We start from the raw sequence: 22,720 nt of genomic DNA on the forward strand, positions 1-22,720 counted from the left end.
TTCCTTATTCAGGGTTGTGTTCTTAGGCAAACTTGTGAGTGAGCCCACTCCCTTGGCTAAGAAGCAACCCCATACATGAATGATCTCCAAATGCTTTACTGTTGGCGTGATATCTTTATTCTATTTAATTCTAAAATATGGACCAACACCACACTAAATTCTTGAAACAAAACATGAAGTAACACACTCAGGGCAGAACTTAACATACTAAGCTGCGGTGTCTGTTCCCACAGCTTCGAACAAGCCTATCTGGATGCACGCTGAGGAGAGGGAGGAGATGAGCAAAGTAAGTAGCCTGTGTCTCCATGTGCATTGTCCACATCCTTTTAGACGAATTACCATTAATTATAATACTCAATTTAAAATTTATGGAAAAAACTAAACTATTTTTCTGCCAGTGGTAGCTATCAGAAATAATATATTGTATATTAAAGCTGTTGTTAGATTTTGAAATTAGGCTCTCTAGTAGAAAGATGATATTGCCATCTACTCTCAGAAGAACGTATTGTAAAGCGAGTTATATTTCAGTAGTGATGAATAATCTTACCACTGCAACTCAATGAAAATCCATTCTGTATTCCAAACTGCATCCTGTGAATTAACGTCGGACACCATCTAAGTGTTTGTCTTTGCGTTTAAAAGTATTTTCTTGCTCAAGTGCAATTAAAGCTGTCTAAAAAAGCAATAGGGTTTTCAAGAAAGTTGCAGTAAAAATTAAGAACAATAAGATCATACAGCAGCTAAAGCTAGCTAAAATATGAATCCTGTTAAAAGGGAAATTGGTCGGTCCACCATTATGTCATAGCACATAGGGGACCATATGCCTGTTTGACACTCAAAACACACTTAACGCATCTGAACACAGCGTTAGATTTTTTATACATTCTAGGCACTTTGGCCATTATTAACTCTTTAGCTAGAACTACTTTGCAGCTGGGTTATGATAGAATTTTCAAAAGGATAAATCATTGAGTGTATATGGAGCAGAGGTGCCCCATAATGGTTAAGGATCTAAGAAGATATGGGGGGTTCAGTTCAAGCCCCAGCATCGCCAAGCTGCCACTGTTGAGCCCTTGAGCAAGGCTCTTAACCCCATCTGCTCCAGGAGCGCTGTTTACTTCCTGACTATCTGCTCTGACACCAGCTTCCTAACTAGGATTAAAAATAAATAAATCATTGAACTTCACCGTGGCAAATAATTGAATCTTAAATTAAGTAAATACCTTGCCTGTTAAAAAACAAACAAACACCTGAACCCGTTTCCCCTCATTAATTGGATTTGCCTTTCACACTCTCTCACTCGCTCTCTCCTTATTCTCCTGCCCATGTGTAGTCAGATTTCGTTCATGGTGTAATATCGTTTGACACATGAGTTGGCATAAATCCCTGATACAGCTCATACTGAGATAGTGTGTTACAGGGTTGTTAAGGAGCATCATTCTTTTTTCCCCCTCATGTGATTTTAATAATAAAAAAAATAGTATGCTTGTTTATACGGTCATCTTGCCCACTCATAACACTTCTGTGGTCTGGTTTACTTAAGGGCAAGCACAGAGACAACACCCCATATGGAGAGTATGGCGGCTGGTACAAGGCCTGCAAAGTCAACAGGTATCTTACACAGGGTCTTAAATGTATGAAAGACACCTTTTTTTGAATCTTGTGTTTTCTGTCAGATTAATTGGTAAAACGTTTTTTTTAAATCACCAGTCCGACTGTTAACACCACTCTGAGGAATCTGGGTGCGCTGTACCGCCGGCAAGGCAAGATGGAGGCTGCAGAGACTCTGGAGGAGTGTGCTATGAGATCCCGCAAGCAGGTCAGTCAACTGAATCTAGTGTGTGTAGTGTTAAACACACTTTTGGAAAGAAATCTTAATGCCTTATAAATATTTTGAATTCAAACATTCATACTGATGCCTTCTTTTTACTTTTTTGTGGCTTGCTTTGGATACCAGAGTAACTCAGTAAGTTATTTTGCCCCAGTCCTTCACAAGTCATAAGCTCGTCCTTATCCATAAACCTCCTCCCTGTAGAGAAAATATTGTAGATTAATCCACTCATGGTCACCGCATCACAACCAGTGTAACTTGGTAACAATCTCCATAGAGTAGGAATTGAGATGGTGCTGCTTAGAGGTCTGCTCCCTAACCATCTGCGTATATTTGTGATTGTGTCTTTTAGGGGATCGATCCCATCAACCAGACCCGTGTGGTTGAAATTCTGAAAGAGGGCGATGGGGACAGGAGGAGGAGCAGGGACAGCATGTCCAGCGTTAAGTTCGATAACAGCTCAGAGGCTGGAGAGGAAGTGAGTATGGGCATAGAGTGGACTGGGGTAAGTACATATCCACCTCATCATCCAATCAGAAATCGGTAGCATTCAAAAACAGCACAGAGCAGCCTTACCCTGAGCTTTCAGACTTTCTGTCAGCAGAGACCATAGCAAAATTGTACTCTGACACTTGAGATTGAACTACCTTCATTACTTCCAGTACTAATAGGGTGGTGTATGTGGGTTTGTTTGTTTGTTTGTTTTGATAGACCGTGACAGAAGGATTAGAATTTTGTAGAAACATCAAATAGAGAATAGACTTGAATCTAAAATGGGGTTTAGCCTGGCGCTATGCAGCAGAGTACAGCCTTTTCTAAGAATAGACTTTAATCCTAAAGGAGTTCCCCCCCAAAAAACAGCATTTGCATCTCTCATGTGTCTCAAACACTTATTTTATTGCAAGATTCAGGTAAGGCTGCTCTGCACTGTTAGTGGATACTGATGTTTATATTGAACCAAGTGCTGATTGAGTGTCCTGGCACATTTCATCTGAGTTTAAGCATGGTTGTTTTGCTTGTCCCATTTACTCATTGCTTGATGGATTAATACATTATGTTTCTGTATGATGTCACATGTCACAAGCATTTTGAGCATCTGTAAAAGCACACGCCTCATGCAAAAAGTGTTTCCCCCTTCACTAGTAATAATCATAGCTACCAGCAATTAAATTTAAAGGAGTTTTCTGTAATTTCTGAACATTTACTTCAAAAAACTATGATTTGTTATATTGGTAAGCAGTGGATCTAGCTAGTTTCTTCATTTCTTAAAAAAAAATTTCTGGTCCTGGAAAGAGCTTCAGTCCTTCTTGTGTAAAAGTGTTTAGTTGTTTTGCTAAAAAAAAAAAAAAGATCCTTCCAAGGCAAAGCGTTGATCCAGAGAAGAAGTTTCAACAAATTCATGTTGTAGCAGTAAAAAAATACAAACTGCTAATTTTATGCTTCATTTAATCTTTAATCTACATTATTTCTAGCATTTATTTACTAGTCCAAATTTGTAATTACGACATAAGTGTATAGGGGTAATCTGATTTAATTTCTTTACATAAATAAATTTACATTTGATTGTACACTATGGTTTTAATGCCGTATCAACTGCTCTGCTCTTAAGCTCAATGAGTTCTTTATTCAAGTCTCTGCTGGTGAGCGAGGACTAAACCTATTGGGGGCTTCTGCAGGAGTGTGAGATGCTGTGTTTGTTCCAGATGCTTGGCTTACAGCTGCAGTGTTTCCAGCTTTGCTTTATTTTAAACATCTCTGCATGCGCTGCTTATCTGTATAATCCCATGGATGCTTACATCATATTTTGCACTTTGCTTTGAAGTTGTTTTTCTTGTTTAGTTTTTTGTCTTGGTGCAGCACACTGACAGTGCACATTAACCAATATTCTACTGCTGCTCACGTTTCAGTTATTTCGGAGTTTTAGAGTTATGCAACTTGTTTTTGTTAGTTATCGGAGAATGGTGCACAGACCCATCTATATTTCCCAATCTATGACTCTGAGGGTTTAGTTTCAACAGGAAATATTTAAACCATCAGATTTATTCAACTTCTCATTTAAGAGTATGTGTTGGATTTTGGAGAAAACTGAACCACAGAAACTCCACAACAGGGAGATAACTGTAGAACCCAGGCCACATTTTGAGAGTCTGTGTTTAGTTTCTAAAGTTCTCTAAGGTGGTGTATCGAGCTGTGTGGGTTGTGTTGCGCATGATTATGGTCATATCATATTTCTAAAATTGCACTTTATACTGAGGTAAGAACTTTGTACTCAGATTGAATAAAGCTTCCAGCTGTGCTTACAGCATTCATAACATTAATTTTTATTTATTTTTAAAACCTAAACATATACTAACAACAGACACAATCGTTGACTTAAATAGAAAAGATCTTAGATAAACATGATCTAAGATTAATATTAACCCGATAAGGAGACATTTATTTAAAACGAATAGAAAGGAGTCTGTATAAGTAACGCCCTTCCTGTTGTTATTTTTTCAGCTGCAGGCATGGACGAGGTTGCGTTTTTGTTCAGTAACAAGTTTTCTTTTAGCAACTTCTAGAAAAACAGAGGGACTTAATTAAGTCCTAATTACCACTTTGTGGAATTATCCCACTTTGTGGATGCTTCACAAGACTAAATGTTACTAAATAGATATAAAACACCAGTCAAAAGTTTAGACACAAGTTAATTTCTATAGTCTAAAACAATACTGTATTTTTTTCAAAGCTATGAATTAACACATATGGCATTAGGTAATTAAGTAACAACACATGTCAGTTGTTATTTTAAGACACATAATCAGAACAGTAATGAACTGTTTTGTCAAGTACATTTGCAAAACTCATCAGGCACCATGATGAAACTGGCTCTCATTAAGACCGTCCCAGGAAGGCAAGATCTAAACTAAACAGCCCCAGAAATCACCAATAAATTCAATTCAGTTAAATTCAATTTTATGTGTATAGCGCTTTCAACAATTGGCATTGTCCCAAAGCAGCTTTACACAATCAAAAGAATTATTTAAGTTTGTATGGAATGTGTGTGTGTATGAATCAAAATGGTCAGTTTGTCCCTGGTGAGCAAGCCGAGGGCAACAGTGGCAACGAAAAACTCCCTGAGATGGTAATAGGAAGAAACCTTGAGAGGAACCAGACACAATAGGGAACCCATCCTCATTTGGGTGAAACAGAAAGCAGGAATTGATCTGCATTCATACTGTGTGTTACTTGGCAGGCAGTTCAGCATAACAATTGATGTTAATTAATGTTAATATGGAGTCCAGTTAGTTAATGAAAACTCAACAAAAAGCACCTCAGATAAGAGACAATATAAAGACTTTATAGAGCAGACACATATCAATATTTACCCTTTAAAGGAGAGTATTGCATATTTTGGGTGCCTTCAGCAGCATCTTTACAATGTAAAAAGAAATACAATCAAGAACGACCATGGAATTTAGAAGGTGTATCCAAACTTTTGACTGGTTGTGTAAATGTATGTTATTCTTAAATGAATAAACAAGTATAATTATTTATTTAATAATAAATAATAATAAATTATTAAATTACTATGGTTTAAATAAAAACTTCGGGCATGTGCTACTATTGGAAAATATCAAGAATGAACATTATGGTGCATTATTTCTTTCTAATTCTTTGTTTGTTTGATAGACCTTCTTCTTTAACATCATTTCCAGTAGCTTTTATCAGTCTATGTACTGTACGTTATATATGCTACACGCTAGCACATACCACTGTGTTGCATGTAATACTTGGAAGTATGCACGGCCACATTGCAAATGGAATTAAGCTGGCCATGTGCTCATGTATGTGAGTGTACATTGAGCCTGGTTGGATTGTTTTTGATGGCACTGAGCACATAATGAGTGCTAAATTCAGCCATGCCTGAGTAAATGAGAGGTTATTGTAGAGCTTTTGTAAACAGAAAAAAAAGTTGGAGGACTGCCAGGGTTTCTAAGAGCAGACTGAAAGGTAAAGCCATCACGCTACCTGGTCACAACCCAGCCCTGGCATCTGTTTTATCATCACTGATGAACTAAAATCTGATTGCAAGTCTACAAGCTGTTTGTTCTAGTAGGAGTGGTTGTAGATAATTCAAATTGTTCTTCATGTTCTTGAAGTGTATTTTTGGTTCATTAATTCATAAATTGGACATGACCTTCACCTTTTTTTGTTAGTTTTTGTTTTGCATCATCTAACTATGCATGCAATTGTGCACCCAAGTACATTACGTTCGAGCTGTTGTCTGTGTTACTAACCAACTGCATCCATTAGTTTGTTGGTCTTAACATCGCCATGACAACCAATCAGCCAATGAGCTCGGTTCTTCCGGATGTGGTGGATTGTACTCTCTTCATGATGTCCTTGGCTCCATCTTGAATTAGAAAAAAGCAAAGTAACAATAACAGCTAGTTTCAATAAAGAGGCTTACAGTTAAACAGTCCCTATGTCACCTTTGCACCTACAGAACGAAAGCCAGCATGGGATGAGCAGGGACTGTGAAACAGGAAAGGAAAGAAAAACTAATTATTTAGTCATTTCCTTGTCATCCAGTCATTTAGTCATCGTTCAGTTTAGACATGAATCCAGTAATGTGTAACAACCTCCACGCCTAGACCAGTTTTTATTTGCTTTAGAGTTACTGCAGCATTGGCAGGCTACGTATGTGTGTGAGGTTTGTGATGGCGCGCAGGGCAGAGTGTGCCAGGCCCGCTTCCACCCTCCCTGCTGCTGCAGCTGAGTCACACGTACACTCCCCTGCCGGAGTCACACAAAGGGTAGAACAACAAAACCACACTTCCATAGTCAGACAATGCCCATCACTGACCCTGCTTTTGTGTCATTTTGAAGCTAGTTCTTCCCAGCTAGCGAAAAACGTGAACTGACTCAGTGATCCTGCTTAAGGCCTGTAAACTTGTCAGAAATTACTACAGCTGAACAAATGCATTATTGTTGGACCTAGCATAGCTGTTGCCCTAGAAAAAGTTCCACCCATTTATCTCTCTTTTTCCCGCTGGACTGTCATTTCAGACAGGATGCGGAAAAAATTACTATTTCCACTTCTGTGTGCTTCTACCATCGCCTGCAATAACCTGCGTGTGTCTTCACACCCTTTGCAGTGAGGTTATTTAATGATAAATTTGATCAGTAAGTTTTAGATGGTTAACTAATGAGAGAAGGTTGTCAGCTTTGCTTTTAGGTAGAGATATGTACTGTATTATATATTTTTATATTTTTCCACCAAAAGGAAAATATTGCATATTGTGGTTCATCACTTGTGTGAAAAGCTGCATATAGCAGGGGAAGAATACTATTTTGTGGACTTTGTCCCACTATCTATTTGAAAATTTTTTTTAATATTCTTTCAGCTAATGTTAGGGCTTTAGCCTTGTGCTGTAACAGGTTACTATGTTTAGATACAACACTGACTTTAGCACTTTATTTGTGCTTCTCTATATCATGTCTGGCTCAGATTCCTCCAGTCAGTTCCACTTATCTGTCCTGTCTGGAAAAAGCCTAGTATATCAGTTTTCTGTTGCCCATGAAGCAGGACAGCAGCTGCATGTGAAGACTTGGTAAAGCCTTGCCCCTTCATGTGTTGGCCTTGCCAAGAACTGGCCCTAGAGCACATATTTTAATAACAAATAATGACATCATCATGTTGTACTAACGCAAGAATACATAAATATTAGTGTGACATCCATGAGAATAATTAAAACAAAGGAAAGACTTCTAGTTCCAGCTAGACGTAGGAGACTAGCGCTAGACCAGGCTACTTACAGAGTTTCTTGTGATTCTCAATGGTGTGGTTTCTCTCTGTCTGTTCTCTTATTTTTCTCTTTATTAGGCATAAGCCATCAAGATTTTCCCTCCACTTTAATCTTCCTCCCCATCACATAGCAAAGGATGTTCTTGTTCCCTCTGGTCTTTCAATTACCCACCTGCAGAATCATCCTGTCCCATTCCCGGGTCCTCGGCGAGACTGCACCCTGATGCTTTCACCTGTTCACTCAGAAAATTGGGATGGTCGCTTTTTGCTCCTATCGCTCGATTATCTTTTTCTTCCTCTTTCTCTTCTTTCCGCTATCCCTGATAATTGTAGCTGTTTTTTCTCTGTGTCTGCTTTCCCTTTGTCACTCTTTCTTTTCTTATTCAGTATTAGCTGTATAAAGTGATCTTCACAACATGGGTAAATGGATAACAAATGCTTCATTTTGCTGATTAGACTGCTTTACTGCGTTCACAGTATTGAGATTTGAATTTGTTTTAAAATATGCAGTAAATTATTACTTTTTTTTATTCTGTATTCGTTTTCAATCTCATATTTGATTGGCCTTTATTGAACATGTAAAGTTTGGTAACCTGTATGTCCGTCTTTTTTATTTTAAATCTGTGATTTTTCCAGATTATTATTATTATTATTATTTTTATATTTTACCTAATTGTAACTAGTAAAATATCCGAAGGTAAACCAAAAGATGAGGACAGCTATGCCTGTAAACATTATTACAGTTAGTGATGGCATGAAGTGGCATGGACATTAGACTTTTTCTGCTTTTTTTATGATTATTATTATTATTATTATCCTTGAGTATTAATTTGAATTCCATATTATGTTTACAGCGCTTGTAAATGCTTGCTATGTCTTTGGTTTAAACATGACATCGCAGTAGCTCTAAGTCTAGGGCATGGTTCCAGTTTTCTTGCTCTGCTGGACAGTGCTGTAACATTTTTTCCAGCATCTACGGTTTAAAGACAAAAGAGAAATAACTATAAATACAGTTCTCCTTCTCAAGCTTGCTCTGTTACATGACTGGAGTTCCAAAAAGTCAGCTGATCCTAACTGTTTCTGGTGTGTATTGTTAGAATTTAACTATAACGTTTACCAGAGTATCAAAACAAAGGGACTGAGAAGGTTTAATGAAATAACAAAAAATGGACTACATTTATGTCTTCTAGTCATATATAATCATTGAACGCTACATATATAGATATATTAAGGTTCTCGATTTGATTAAAAAAGGGAATGCTGATTTGGGATCAGTCTTGAGGTAACATGTCTGCAGTCTGATCAAGAAGATGAGGCACTTGCAATTCATCAAATGCTTTTAAATGCACCTTAGGTAAAACACCAAGAGAAAACGAAAAGTCCTGCACGTGAATAAAGTCGCTGTCGTACTCCAGACTGCAATCTGTCCTCTAAAATAAAAGTAGAGGATTCTGTCTACACTAAGGTTCAGCTTGTTAACTGAATGTTATGTCAGTAGTGCACTTGTGTAATTAATTAAACACTACACACCTAGATCATATCGCCTGACGACTACGCCATTTCTGATTTCTTCTTGCAATTAACATGCGTCACCTTCGATCTCACCGAAACACTTCCCCGAGACAGTAAAGGGTGTAAACCCCGAACAAACATTTGTCTTGTTATTCTAATAGACTTCATTATTGTGTTTAGTGGAATGTGGATTATTTATTGAGATATATATATATATATAAATATATATGATGTTAACTTTGGTTTTCTAGAGCAGTAGTGCTGACCTGTAGACACTATCGTAGAGATTAGAACTGCATATATATATCTATTCATCTGTCTGCATTGTGGTTGTTGAATCTTCAATAAAGATTTCATTTGCGAAGTTTGGCAGTGGTTTATCATGAAAAAATGGGCTAAAGAAAATTTTTCACATTTAAAACTTTTTGTAGGACATAAAAACAGAAACCTAAACGCTATGGAATCAAACCATGAGGTCTGGGATACTCCATTTAGTTCACTTTTAGAGGAACTGAAAATGCCATTCCCTTTTAAACATAAATTAACATTAAATTAATAATTTTATTATCTTTTTATCTCTTTGTAAAAGTCTGAAATGTGTTTTTTCTGATATACTGGAGTAATAGAGGGCAAGCTGTCCTCGAAGACTGCATGTTTATCAATGCGCCTCCTTGTGGTCTCTCTAAGTAATGATTTTCAAAACACTGCTACAGCACTTCTGTCAGGAAGACACGAACATACATAAATATATACATATACACACACACACACACTATATATATATATATATATATATATATATATATATAGTGTGTGTGTGTGTGTGTATGTGTATATATATATATATATATATATATATATATATATATACTGTATTTATTCAGCCATTGCTGGAGAAATTGATAGTTTCATATCTGTAATTTCTAGCATATTGCAGCTTTACAATGACACTAAATTTTTCAAGTCCTTCAAAAAGGCTGGTTGCATGAGAAGACGAGATAAGACAGAGACTCTTAATGTGGAATTGCTCGCCAGTTCAGCAATAAACAGGGTAAGGGTCAGTTTTGGCATACAGGGTCTCGCTATTTAAAAGAATTTGGACTAAAACCCAACTCTGCAATGAGAAATCCTCTCATCAACAAATAGAATCAAAAGGCTAGTTAAACGTTTACGCCCAGCATCAGACTGGAGAAAGACAGAATCCAAAGTGTGAAAAGAAGTCAGTGAAAGTTTGAGGAGAAATTGGTTTTAGGGATATTTTCTGCAGCAGGAGTTCGGCCTCTTATACAGATAAATGACAGAGTGAATGAAAATGTTTTATCAGAACACTTTCAAAGTTAAGTGTAAGTGTTAGTGATTTCAAAGACTTTGGAAATTTACTAGTCTACAGCTGGGTAAATGGAGACACTTTGTGGCTAGTCTACCAAAAAGTGGATGCCCAAAATGGCCCGAAGAGCACAATGAAGATTTCTCAATGAGGTAAAGTGTGACAAGTGACAGCCAAAGATTTGAAGGCATCTTTGGAACTGGCTAACTGGTCGCCAACCAGTTATTCATTTCAACGATTCACTTTTTCCACTACCATTTTTTTTTTTGCCATAAGAGGTCAAATTTTTGTTATTATTATTTTAGGCACATTATATTTGTCAGTATTCTCGACTTACACATACTTTTTCTTGCCACATCTCTCTTCTGATCGTAACATGATCATATCAATTATGGTGTGAATACTGATATATTTTTTTTGGGAAAAAGAAAACATTTAACACATCATAGCAGTCCACTTCCTATTTTCTGCATCATAGAGCCATTTACACTTTGCTTTTTTTGTGAAGTTTTATTTTATTGAATGTAATTGGTGATTACCTGACTTGCAGTTCTTAAATTGTCCACTAGGCATGACAATGACCAGAGACTGGCAGCAAAAGTGAAGCAATCACCATAGACCCCATGTTAAAACGTCCAACTTTACTACAGAAATACATGTTTGCAGCCTGGTACAAAAAGGTTTTCATCTCTATAGCTATCGTGACAACTGTACAGGGGTAAATTTTGATGTATCTCGTAAGTTAAAATTATATTAAGCGAAACAGCGTTGCTGATTTGAGTGCTATGCATCACTTTAGCTAACAGCTAACTGGAATCATTGTAGTTTAACTTGCCACAAGAAATGTAGGAGTTGGCACAGAACAACATGGAGGGTATGGGTCAAATGCCAAGTAACGTTGACCACCACAGTATCTTCAAACTAAAGCAAAGTTAGCTAGCGTATGGTACCTGAGGTAAGTAGATATTCTCCAACCAACAGCCAGGTCCCATATTTGCCCATTTCTGGATTAAACTGGGTTTTAAGTGAAGTCAGCAGTCACAGTCTCCTCAGAGGGTAAAATAATTTACTCTATGCAAGGTCATTGGTGCAGCTGCAGTCATAGGATAAAGAGACATGTTTCAGAAAAGCTTTAGCTTAGTTAAAATAAATCCAGGAATGTGAAACCAATATAGTTGCTGTTTTATTTATTTCCATATTGTGCCACCATAACCTTAGTTGAGTTTTGGTACATTCAGGAAATGGTTATCTTGTTGCAGTATTATAACTGTATATTCAGCATAGGGTTAGTGTTCGAGACAGCTAACACTATGCTTGTTGTCCAGGATCTTTTTTTATTTTTTTATTTTGTCAAGTGCCAGACCACATGAAATAAAAACAGTAAAAATAGGCTCAGGACATGTAGAGCATGTAATTTAAGTGTCATGGTCAGACTGTCATTATAAGGTAGAGTCATCTTTACTTTAGCTGATTTGAACAAACATTATTTTCAGAAAACAGAATGAGTTTGGCCATTTAAAATAATAAAGGTTTTTTTTATGGATTAATAAGCAAAAAGAGCATTGCTGTTATTAACAGGCTGTAGTCAGAAAAAGAAATAAGGATTCTAAGGAAAAAAATGCAATCCCTACAGTCAAACAGGGTGGAGGCTCAAAGATGTTTTTGTGGTTGCTTTTCTGCTTCTGGCACTGGATGCCTTGACTGTGTGAACAGTATTATGAAATCTGATGATTACCAAAGACTTTTGGGGCTCAACGTAGTGGCCAGTAAAAGCTGCATCTTCACCAGAGGTCGTGGGTCTTCCAGCAGGACAATGACCCGAAACACACTTCAAAAAGCACTGAGAAATTGTTATAAACAATGCGCTGGAGAGTTCTGAAATAGCCAGTAATGAGTCCAGGTCTGAATCCCATAGAACACCTGTGGAGAGATCTCAAAACAGCAGTTGGGAGAAGGCTTCCTTTAAATCTGACTGTCCAGTTAGCAAAAGAAGAGTGATCCAAACTTCCAGTAGAGAGGTCTCTAGAAACTTGTTCATGGTTACAGAAGGCGATTGATTTCAGTTATTTTTGCCAAAGCGGGTGCTACCAAATATTAAGTTAAGGGTGGCAGTAATTTTGCCCTGTGCATTTTTTGGGGGGTTCTGTGTGGAATTGTATTCATTTTTGGTGATGTTTCAATGCAAACAAGAAACATTAAAAATGAGTACTAAAACATTTATGTTTAGACTATCTATCTATCTATCTATCTATCTATCTATCTATCTATCTATCTATCTATTTATCTATCTATCTATCTATCTATATATATATATACACACACATGGATTCTGGTGACTGGTGAGGAATACTCTGAGTGGAATACACTGAATTCATAATCATATAACTAGTTTCAGACATCTGTGCTTGGAGATGTGACACACTATCATACTGGAACAGTACATAATAAGATGGTTGTGGCCATAAAACCATGTGCATACTCAGCAACAATTCCCAGCTATGCCATGGAATACTAATGCCTGAGAAGAGCCAAAAATACGTGAACTATTACCCAGAATATTACACCACCATCACCACTTCCTGTTAACCCAAGGCTGGTTGATTCCATGGTTTTACGCTGTTAATGATTAATTATATTCTAATTTGTCTATTCAGAAATAAAGATTCCTCAGACCAGCTAATATTTTCCAATCTCCATCTCTCAGCCTCTTCTGGTTTGGCTTGTTGTGCGATTTGAGATGCTTTTCTGCTCCTAGTGGTTATTTAATGACCTGTAGCCGTACTGCCAGCTCAAACCATCATTTCCTTTGATCTCTCTCAACGTGTTTTTTTAACTGATGGTTATTGGATGTTTTATTGTGTTGGCCAGCATTCTGTGTAAGCATTGTGCACTTCTCATTAAGGTTGTTGTACAGGAAAATTCCAGGAGGTCAATAAAATTACCCTCTCATTCTGGTGACTGCAGCTCTTGACCTGTGTGCACGCATGATTTTTATTTGATTGCCAGATTAGACAGCTACATGACTGAGCATTGGTGTAGTTGTTCATTTTAAATCCATACTAGCATAGAAGTGGGGCTCTCCAGACTTGTGTGTGTTTTGTAAGTTTATGTCAATAAATAGTTTGGACACACCCTTTCATTCCATGGTGTTTCCTAATTTTTATTTCTTTTTCTATTGTAAAACAATGCTGAAGGTGTCCTATCCAATTATCTCCTTCAAACAGTTGCATCTGTTACTGTACTATTCTGCTCTGTAAAGCCTTTATAACGGCTCTTACCTGAGGTGCTAGTTCTTAATTGGTGATTTCTGAGGCTGGTAACTCTAAATGAACAACTTCTCTGCCTCAGAGGTCTGTTTTGGTGTCGCTTTCCTGGAATGGTCTTTATGGGAGCCAGTTTCATTATGGTGCTTACTAGGTTTTGCAAATGCTCTTAATAAAACTGTCCTTGCAAGAACTATTCCAGAACAGCTGACCTTCATGTCTTAAAATAACAACTGACGACTATTGTTATTGTTGTTATGTAATTACCTAATGCAATGTGCTATTTTATGGTTTTGAAAAAATGCAGTATTGTTTTTAAATGTGAAATCTTAACTTGTGTCTAAGCGTCTGACTGGTATCCAAACTTTTGAATGGTACTGTATGTTTATAAATGTAGTAAATAAGTGCTGGTGTGTGTTTAAAGGATGGTAGTGGGGCTCTGCACAGGGGTGGCTCTCTGGGAAAGATTAGAGATGTGCTGCGCAGAAGCAGTGAAATGCTGGTGAAGAAACTGCAAGGAAATGGACCTCCAGAGCCGCGCTCGACCTCTAAGTAAGTACACAGTACACAGTCAACACAATTACTGTAGTGGTTAGCACTTGGACCTTCAAGGTGGTCTCACAGTCAGGGTCTGAGTTCGATTCCTGCCTCTGTGTGCATGGAGTTTGCATGTTCTCCCCGTGCTTGGTTGGTTTCCTCCAGGTACTCTGGTTTCCTCCCACAGTCCAATGACATACAGTTTAGGCTAACTGGTGTTCCCAAATTGCCAGTACTGTGTAAATAAGCGTTTTGGTGTATGCCCTGCGATGGATTGGCATCCAGGGTGTACCCTGCCTCGTGCCCTAAGTCCTCTGGGATAGGCTCCAGGACCCCCGCAACCCTATACTGCGGTATTGATGGGTCAATGAATAATACAATTTGGACTTCAATTTTAATTAGTAGTAAATTAAGTCTGCTGTTTATCAATGGGTGAGCCAGTTCTTTAGTTCCTGCGGCAAGTAAGAGTTAAAACCGACAGAGCCAGCGTGGCTATCGCGTTTCGGTAGGGTCGGGAACAAGCCAAAATTCAGGGCATTCTAGACGGCCCTTGCAGCATGTCTAGTATCCAAGACGAAGCTGACATGGCTGTTTCCCTCCTGTAGCTGTGGTGGCAGTAAGCACTCCACAATGTTAAAAGTCCATGACACTATAAAGCACCTCAATCCTAACTCAGCTCCCTATCCATTTCTCCTGACTTATGACACACTCCCTTTGCTCCATACTTTCCAATTATTAAAGAAGGACTGAAAATCCATTATTAAACTCCAGTCATTTAATTTTTTTACTGGCCGAGCCCCCGCACATTCCGGCTGATGTGGAGGCCGCATGCCAAATGAGCTCCCTCCCACCCAGAGAACAACCTGTTACACCCCTGTGACTCTCAGCCAGAGATAACCGTGGCACCCTTCTTACTTTCTGTTTCTTCACTCAGGGGCCTGTTGAACAAGAGAATTTCCTCAAAATGCTCGTGGTTTAAATACTCAATGGAATCAATGATGGATTCTGTATAAAACAGGTCATGTATAGATTAAAGGCTACACAATCGGAAGATTGTTCGGAAGGTTCGGAAGATCCCAGGTTCAAACCCCACAACCGCCAAGTTGCCACTGATGGGCCCTTGAGCAAGGCCCTTAACCCTCAACTGCTCAGATGTATAATAAGATAAAAATGTAAGTCGCTCTGGATAAGAGCGTCTGCCAAATGCCTAAATGTAAATGTATTAGTTAAATTGAGCTTTTTCCTTTTCTTCATCGTTTCTTCCCAATAGTATGAAGCGTGCTGCCTCCCTCAACTACCTGAACAGGACAAATGATGATCCCTTCCAGGTAAACACTACACACAGACCCCACTGTTCAGCCTTTTCCTAGTATTTACTCTGGCATGAACACACTGCTTACAAGGTTTTGAGTTGGCAGCCAGCTTAAATCTGGTGTTAAAAGGACATTGAGGTTCTGCAAACATGTTACAGAGCCTGAGATGAATAAAAAAAATTATATATATGCTAAAATAAACTAATAAGTTTATTCATGATGGAGTCATAATGCAACACGTAATTCTTTTTTTGGTATCCAACTCTTTTCCCTTCTTCCTTCTTTCCTTTGCAGTATCAGACCCTTGGGATAAACAGGTTGAGGCAGAGCCGCGGCTTGAGCTCCAGTAATTTGGATCTGTACAGTGGAAATTGAAAAAAAAATGCATCTACAACACCAACTATGACCTTACCATGCTGTTCCTACTTCATGACCCAGATGCTCCTCTTTTAATACCAGCCACACCTGACAAGAGCTCAGCTATGCACAAATGTGGTCCTGAAATAAATTAGCCCATTCTCTTGCAGAGTTTGTATTGTTACACCAATCCCCAACTCTTACTAATGCAAAATACAGTTTAGAAATTTGTTACAGTTTGTTAGAAGTTTTTTTTCTCTCCTTACTTTCTTTTACTACACTTTCTCACTGTTCCCCTCGCAGCTACAGTATGTTACAGGGTATTTGTGTCTTGGGTTAATCTGTCGACTACCTTTTTAGCCAGGAAACATATCCTAGATGGTGCCATATTAGTTTATCTAATTCTTAGTTAGCAACTTTGAGAGGAAAAAAACAAAACATTTTTCTATTGTTAAATTTACTGGGGTCATGTAGCAGAACTATTCATGCATTTTAGATTTGTATAAATGTTAATTTGAAACTTGTTGGTATGTTTATTTTTAACATGAAAAATGTCAGACTTTGTAAATACTTTTTACTTTCTGGGGGCTGAAATGAGAAATGTATCATGTTGGTTCTGTACTGTTACTGTATGTACACTTTCATCTCCTGCAGAGACGATTTCTATATTGCTATAAGCTACTGTAGGAAATGGGATATCAGAAAACCGTCGAAAGAAATGTCCTAAAATATGGAATATTGGTTACTGACGTGCATTATCTTTGTAGTTTTAAGATTTGAGCAAAAAACAAACCCTGACCCAACAGCAATGTACGAGTCAAAAATTATCCACACTTTGCTTACATTAAAACATCTGTTGTGCTATTAGTGCTTTCCGTTCAAGGCTACCATCTTCCCAGTCACTGCAGTGCAGGTGTGAACATGTTAAGTTGGATCATTTGTAACTGCTGTGTGAGCAACAATGGATGCTCCACTGGTGCCGTTATTTACAGTATCGAAGACTTCGTATGCAGTGTTTTGTTGTGAAGAAGCGTGTATAAATAGATAGAGAAGTTTGAGTACAGTCGTATATGTGTTGGCCATCAACAAGGACCCAGGCGCCCATCTACATACATGGCTGATGACAGCATTGCATATGGTCCTGATCTTGTTCCATCAGACTTGATCCCCTGAAAGCAGCCCTACGAGAACAAAAATTCACTTCTGATGAAGAAGTGAAGACTGCAGTGCATTCGTGGCTCGCATCTCAGACTAAATTGTATTTTAACGAGAGAATACGAAAGCTTGTTGTCAGACAGACAGAGTGTATTGAAAAGCAAGGATAAAAAAATATGTATTTGTAATTATTTTCTAAAAGTTAATGCAAATAACTTCTACAGCCAGAGTGCGGATAATTTTTGACTCAAACCCTTATACAACATGGCACTACATGTCTTTAAAACACTAACTACAATTCCGTAAAGGTTTGTTTTATGTGCGGTCTTACTGTACACTGCTTCTTAAAAGTGAAAAATGTGTCTTTTAATTATATAATGTTAATGTCTGTTACTCCTGGGCTTTACTGTAAACGTTAACATGATGGTGGAATGTTTTTTTTTTTTCTTCTTCTTCTTTTTTTTTTTTTTTATTCTGAGTGCTATTTTATTTAAAAGAACATGTTTGCACATAACCGGAGCTTTCTTTTAGCTTGATCCTTCCACTGTTTTGTGTTACTGAAACCTGCGCTGTAATATTTTCACTATAGTGAAATTTGGTATGAACTAGGTTAACTGGGAAACCAGTGATTTTATAATGATTTGCCAATTAAGCACACAGTTTGTTGAATGTGGGCGGTATGGGAGTTTCTCAGGTAATGCCAAATTTTTAAAATGTTTATGTAATGAATATGAAACGCTTCAATTATGTTTAAATGTAAACATTGTAATATTCTATATAAAAATGCATTGTTGCGGTAAAAGTAAAAAAAATCTGATTGTCAGTTGTTTAAATCACGGTCATATTGGTATTAACTGTGAGTTACATTTGTGTATGATGATATAGTTTTTTTTTAATGATGCATGTAGTATATTTCTTCAAAAAAAAAAAACAAAGACCAAAAGCTAATGTAAGAAGGATTTTTTAAAATTGTTACACAAGGCAGTGTATTTAAATGTTTTATAAGCCCTGAAGACTTTTATTGGTAGACGATATGTGATGTGATGTGATGTGATGGTGATGGGAAAAGGTCAATATGGATTCTAAAGAGCGCTCTGCATGACTTCAGCTTAACTGTAAAATGCTTTCCTTTAAACTCCACAGGTATTGGGAACAATAGCTATAGAAGCCCTGCTGATGGGTAAAACTGCCATCTGTATGATTTCTATCCTCATATTCTGTGATGTCAGAGGTGAAAATAAATCTTTCAGTCTTCTGTGGTATTTTTATTTGTTGATTGCTGTTGCTTTATTTTAAATATGTACACTTCAGTAAAGTCATAAGAATAAAACACAACAGGTTGTCTGAAAACATTTAGGAACACATTGTGGGTAATTGTGGTTGATTATTGATTGATGTTGATTATTACAGCATGTCAATTCAATTCAATTTTATTTATATAGCGCTTTTAACAATGGTCATTGTCTCAAAGCAGCTTCACAAAGATGAAAGAAATTCACAAAAAAAAATTAAAAAAAATTTAAAAATTATAATAATAAATTGTGTATGTGTGAGAAAAGTGTCTCTAGATAATAACGAGATGAATGAATGAAATTTCTCTGATGAGCAAGCCAAGGATGACGGCGACAGTGGCAAGGAAAAACTCCCCGAGATGGCAATAGGAAGAAACCTTGAGAGGAACCAGACTCAACAGGGAACCCATCCTCATTTGGGTGATAACAGATAGAGATAATATAACACCATGTGTGTTATGCAGCTGAGAGTACAATATAAACAGAAATTATTTAAATTAACATGAAGTCCAGTTCAGCATAGGGATGAGTCAGTAGGTGCAGATGGGGTCTGGATCACTGGGAGCACAGGAGCAGGATGTGTAGCTCCAATCATAATGAGGCAGAATTCAGCTGGAGCTGGTCCTTCTCTGGATGCCTCAGGATCCTCACAGGGTTGGCCTTTATCTACTGAAGCTGGATGTCCCATCATACAAAGCAATGACCCTGGAGCCTATCCCAGGAGGCTTAGGGCATAAGACAGGGTACACCCTGGACAGGGTGCCAATCCATCGCAGGGCACACACACATACAGTGGTGTTCAAAATAATAGCAGTGTGTTGAAAAAAGTGAGTAAAGCTCCATATCCATATAATAACTTTTAATTTTAATCACATAAATGCATCTGACACCCTGCACATTCTATTCTGAATCACAACATGAAGAAAAATGTGCTAAATGTATTATTAGTTTAATGTAAGTGAAGAAAAAACAAATGTTAGTCTGTTCAAAAATAATAGCAGTGTGTTCAATTAGAGACTTAAATTATTTTGTAAAAAAACAGGTGTCAAACAAGTTCCCCTTATGTAAGGATAAATGCAGAAAAGGTTGTCCTGTGGATTTCTCTCTGAAAATCAAAATAAAATGGGTTGTCAAGACATTGTTCAGAAGAACAGCGTACTTTGATAGAAAAGTTAATTAGAGATGGGAAAACGTACGAAGAAGTGCAGAAAATGATAGGCTGATCTGCTTAAATAATAACTAATCATTTTTAAGCTTTAAAATGGAGACCAAAACCAGAAAGACGTGGAAGAAAACGGAAAACTACCATTCGAATAGATCGAAGAATAACAAAGTTGACTCAAAGAACATCTAAAGTTACCTGTTAGTACTGTTACTATTAGAAGACGGCTATGTGAAGACAAGCTATCAGCAAGAAGCCTCCACAAGGTCCCATTGTTGGAAAAAAGACATGTGCTGAAGAGGTTACAGTTCGCCAAAAAAACTCATTGACTGGCTTAAAGAGAAATGGTGCAATATTTTGTAGACTGATGAAAGCAAGATTGATCTTTTTGGGTCTAGAGGCCGCAGGCAGTTTGTCAGGCCCCCAAACACTGAATTCAAGCCACAGTACACTGTGAAGACAGTGAAGCATGGAAGCACAAGCATCATGATATGGGGACGCTTCTCGTACTATGGTGTTGGGCCTATTTATTACATTTCAGGGATCATGGATCAATTTAAGTACAGCAGAATACTTAAAGAGGTCACGTTGCTTTATGCTGAAGAGGAAATGCTTTTGAAATAGGGGTTTAACAAGACAACGACCCTAAACACACCAGTAAGCCAGCAGCATCTTGGTTCCAGACCAACAAGATTGACGTTATGGAGTGGCCAGCCCAATCCCCAGACCCTAATCCAATAGACAACTTGTGGGCTGACATTAAAACTGCTGTTTCTCCCTTTGTGGGATCTACTTGAGCAATCATGACCCTTTCTTTTATGTTTTCTTCTATTGAATTGTTTTGCTCTTGTGTGTTTCCATGTAAACTCTTATTAACAGATTATTGTTTGTTTTTAAATGCTTGCTGTGGGTGTCGACTGTATATTGATATGCCCCTGCTTTTTTTGTTATTAAATATCAATAAAAATATATTTTTTTTCAAAAAAAATGCTGTTTCTGAGGCAAAACCAAGAAATGCAGAGGAATTGTGGCGTGTAGTACAAGATGTGAAGCGGTTCTCAGAAACCAAGGTTAAACAACTAAATATTAGTTCAGAGATGCACAAGAAAGATTAAACTTCAAGCATTTTGTTTAAACATCAATCACTTTGTAAAGATAACTGATGACACTGCTATTATTTTTGAACAGCCTAATATTTGTTTTTCTTCACTTACATTAAACTAATAACACAATTTTCTTCATGTTGTGATTCAGAATAAAATGTGCAGGGTGTCCAGTGCATTTGTGCGATTTAAATGAAAAGTTATTGTATGGATATGGAGCTTTACTCATTTTTTTCAATGATCATGGCAGACAGAATGACAGTCAGTGTTATAAAGTCTTAATAAACACCTGACCGATCAGAATGAAGAATTCAACAACTCAGTGGTAGACTGTTTTTTTTTTTTTTACTTGTATTATAAATCTAAAGGTACCAGTGAACTGCATGACCATGAACTTGTCGCTGCCAGTCATTTATAAAATATTGAGTTCTCCAGTGTTTTTAAACTTGACAGCAACCACCACAGCTCTCTTTCTAACTCTTCCCTCTAGAGCTCTGTTTTATACACTACTAGGCGGCTATGAAGAAAAAAGTATTGCCAGAGCGGATTTCATTACCGCATATTCTTTACCGCATTCATTTTTCAACACAAAGTTGAAAAAAGCCTTCGAGTTGACGTCTCTGTTCTGTTCACCTTGGAGTGACGGCAGAGATAGAATCATAAAGTGCTCCTGCTCTTACAGAGTTTCATTAGTGCATTTGCTCTGACAGATTTGCTGATAATGCAAATAAAGCAGCAGCGTGGCAGAAAAATTATAACCTACTTCGGAGACACAGGAGACATGGATTACAATCGTTCTGCCAGACAAGCTTTGAAAGAAAGCTTTGCTGCAATTTCTGGTTTCATAGTTTAGCTAAGGAGGTTAGTCAGAGGGTAAATATTTGAGAATCGTTTCAGATGAAATGACCTTCCTTGGATTAAGTTAATTTATTCAAAGAGTATTCTTCATCCTGGAGTATTGTAGTTAAAACCTGCCTTACTAAGTTCAGCTAATTGAAACAGCTGCTTATTAATTATTTAGAAAACTTCCTGCTAGGCGACTTAGTGGTGCAGCCACCTCAAAGACACATTGTCTGTTCTCAGGTTACTGCCCATAAGAAATGTTACCATGGTATTGCTACCATAGTACATGTATCACACTATGGTACACTGTTCTACCACGGTACATACTTTGGTACAACGATACATCTACTGTTGTTGTTTTTGTTGTTGTTGTTGTTGTTGTTGTTATTGTTGCTGTATGTTATGGTATTTCCTGTATTATAGTGTTCCATACCTGTACCATGAAAAAACATTTTTTTACATTTTTGCACAGTACAGTATGTATAAACATACCATATTGGATACTTGCTGAGCTTTGGTAGCCACTGTGGCGTGCAATATGTGACAAAGTACTGTGGTTCACACCATACTTCTAATATAGTACTAAACTAAAGTTCCACAGTACCTAACATGGTTTTCATCTAAGCACTGTAGTTTAGTATGGTGGTAGCATAGTGCTACCCACTGAGGTGCCTTAGTACCTACCCTGGTACTTTATAAAACCCTATGATGCCCGCCATGGTAATGTCTAAAGTACTATGGTAAAACAGGCTTCCTAGGAAAGACTTACTGGATAAAGCGCTCACAGATGGATGAATGAGCTGTAAAAAAGGTTGCACATACAGTAAAATTGCATTTCATATAAATAAACTGCAGAGTCGGTCAGGCCTTTTTCTTATAAATTGCCAAAATGTGGTGATTTTAACATTAAATACAGAGTATCAGCTAAACAACTTGTCAACATAATCTGTGATATTTATTGTTTATATTAAATCTGGTGTTCTATTCAACTTCACATTCATTTTGACTCACAAATTATCCTCTCATGCATGTGGATGCTCCTTCCAGCAGGTCTGTCGAATCAAGCGTGACTGCAAATAAAAAAGTCATTACAATTAATTTCTTTTTAATCTTGAATGCTGCTTTTGCATTAATTTTTTTTTATTAATCTTGAATACTGCTATCAGCTGTCAACTGATAGACCTACTAAACTATTTGTGTAAACTGTGCCGTATACATCTGAGATGCATAAAGT

The 22,720-nt window shown here is 37.4% G+C and overlaps 1 protein-coding gene across 4 annotated transcripts in view; it reads left to right on the forward strand.

Moving 5' to 3' along the window:
* Window positions 1-18,341, forward strand: part of klc1b (kinesin light chain 1b) — a 43,446-nt gene extending 25,105 nt beyond the window's left edge. For 2 of the 4 annotated variants that reach the window (XM_053502291.1, XM_053502292.1), the window contains exons 10-16: window positions 234-286; window positions 1,544-1,611; window positions 1,711-1,819; window positions 2,184-2,336; window positions 14,149-14,276; window positions 15,532-15,589; window positions 15,869-18,341. In XM_053502291.1, the coding sequence (XP_053358266.1) occupies window positions 234-286; window positions 1,544-1,611; window positions 1,711-1,819; window positions 2,184-2,336; window positions 14,149-14,276; window positions 15,532-15,589; window positions 15,869-15,949 (650 nt within the window). In that variant the 3' untranslated portion in view covers window positions 15,950-18,341. Of the gene's footprint in view, window positions 1-233; window positions 287-1,543; window positions 1,612-1,710; window positions 1,820-2,183; window positions 2,337-7,700; window positions 9,499-14,148; window positions 14,277-15,531; window positions 15,590-15,868 lie in introns of those variants that run through there. The other 2 variants (XM_053502293.1, XM_053502294.1) reach the window with 2 other exon arrangements.
* The last annotated feature ends 4,379 nt before the right edge of the window (window positions 18,342-22,720 follow it).

The sequence above is a fragment of the Clarias gariepinus genome, chromosome 8 (assembly GCF_024256425.1).
Source record: "Clarias gariepinus isolate MV-2021 ecotype Netherlands chromosome 8, CGAR_prim_01v2, whole genome shotgun sequence".
Lineage (NCBI taxonomy): Eukaryota > Metazoa > Chordata > Actinopteri > Siluriformes > Clariidae > Clarias > Clarias gariepinus.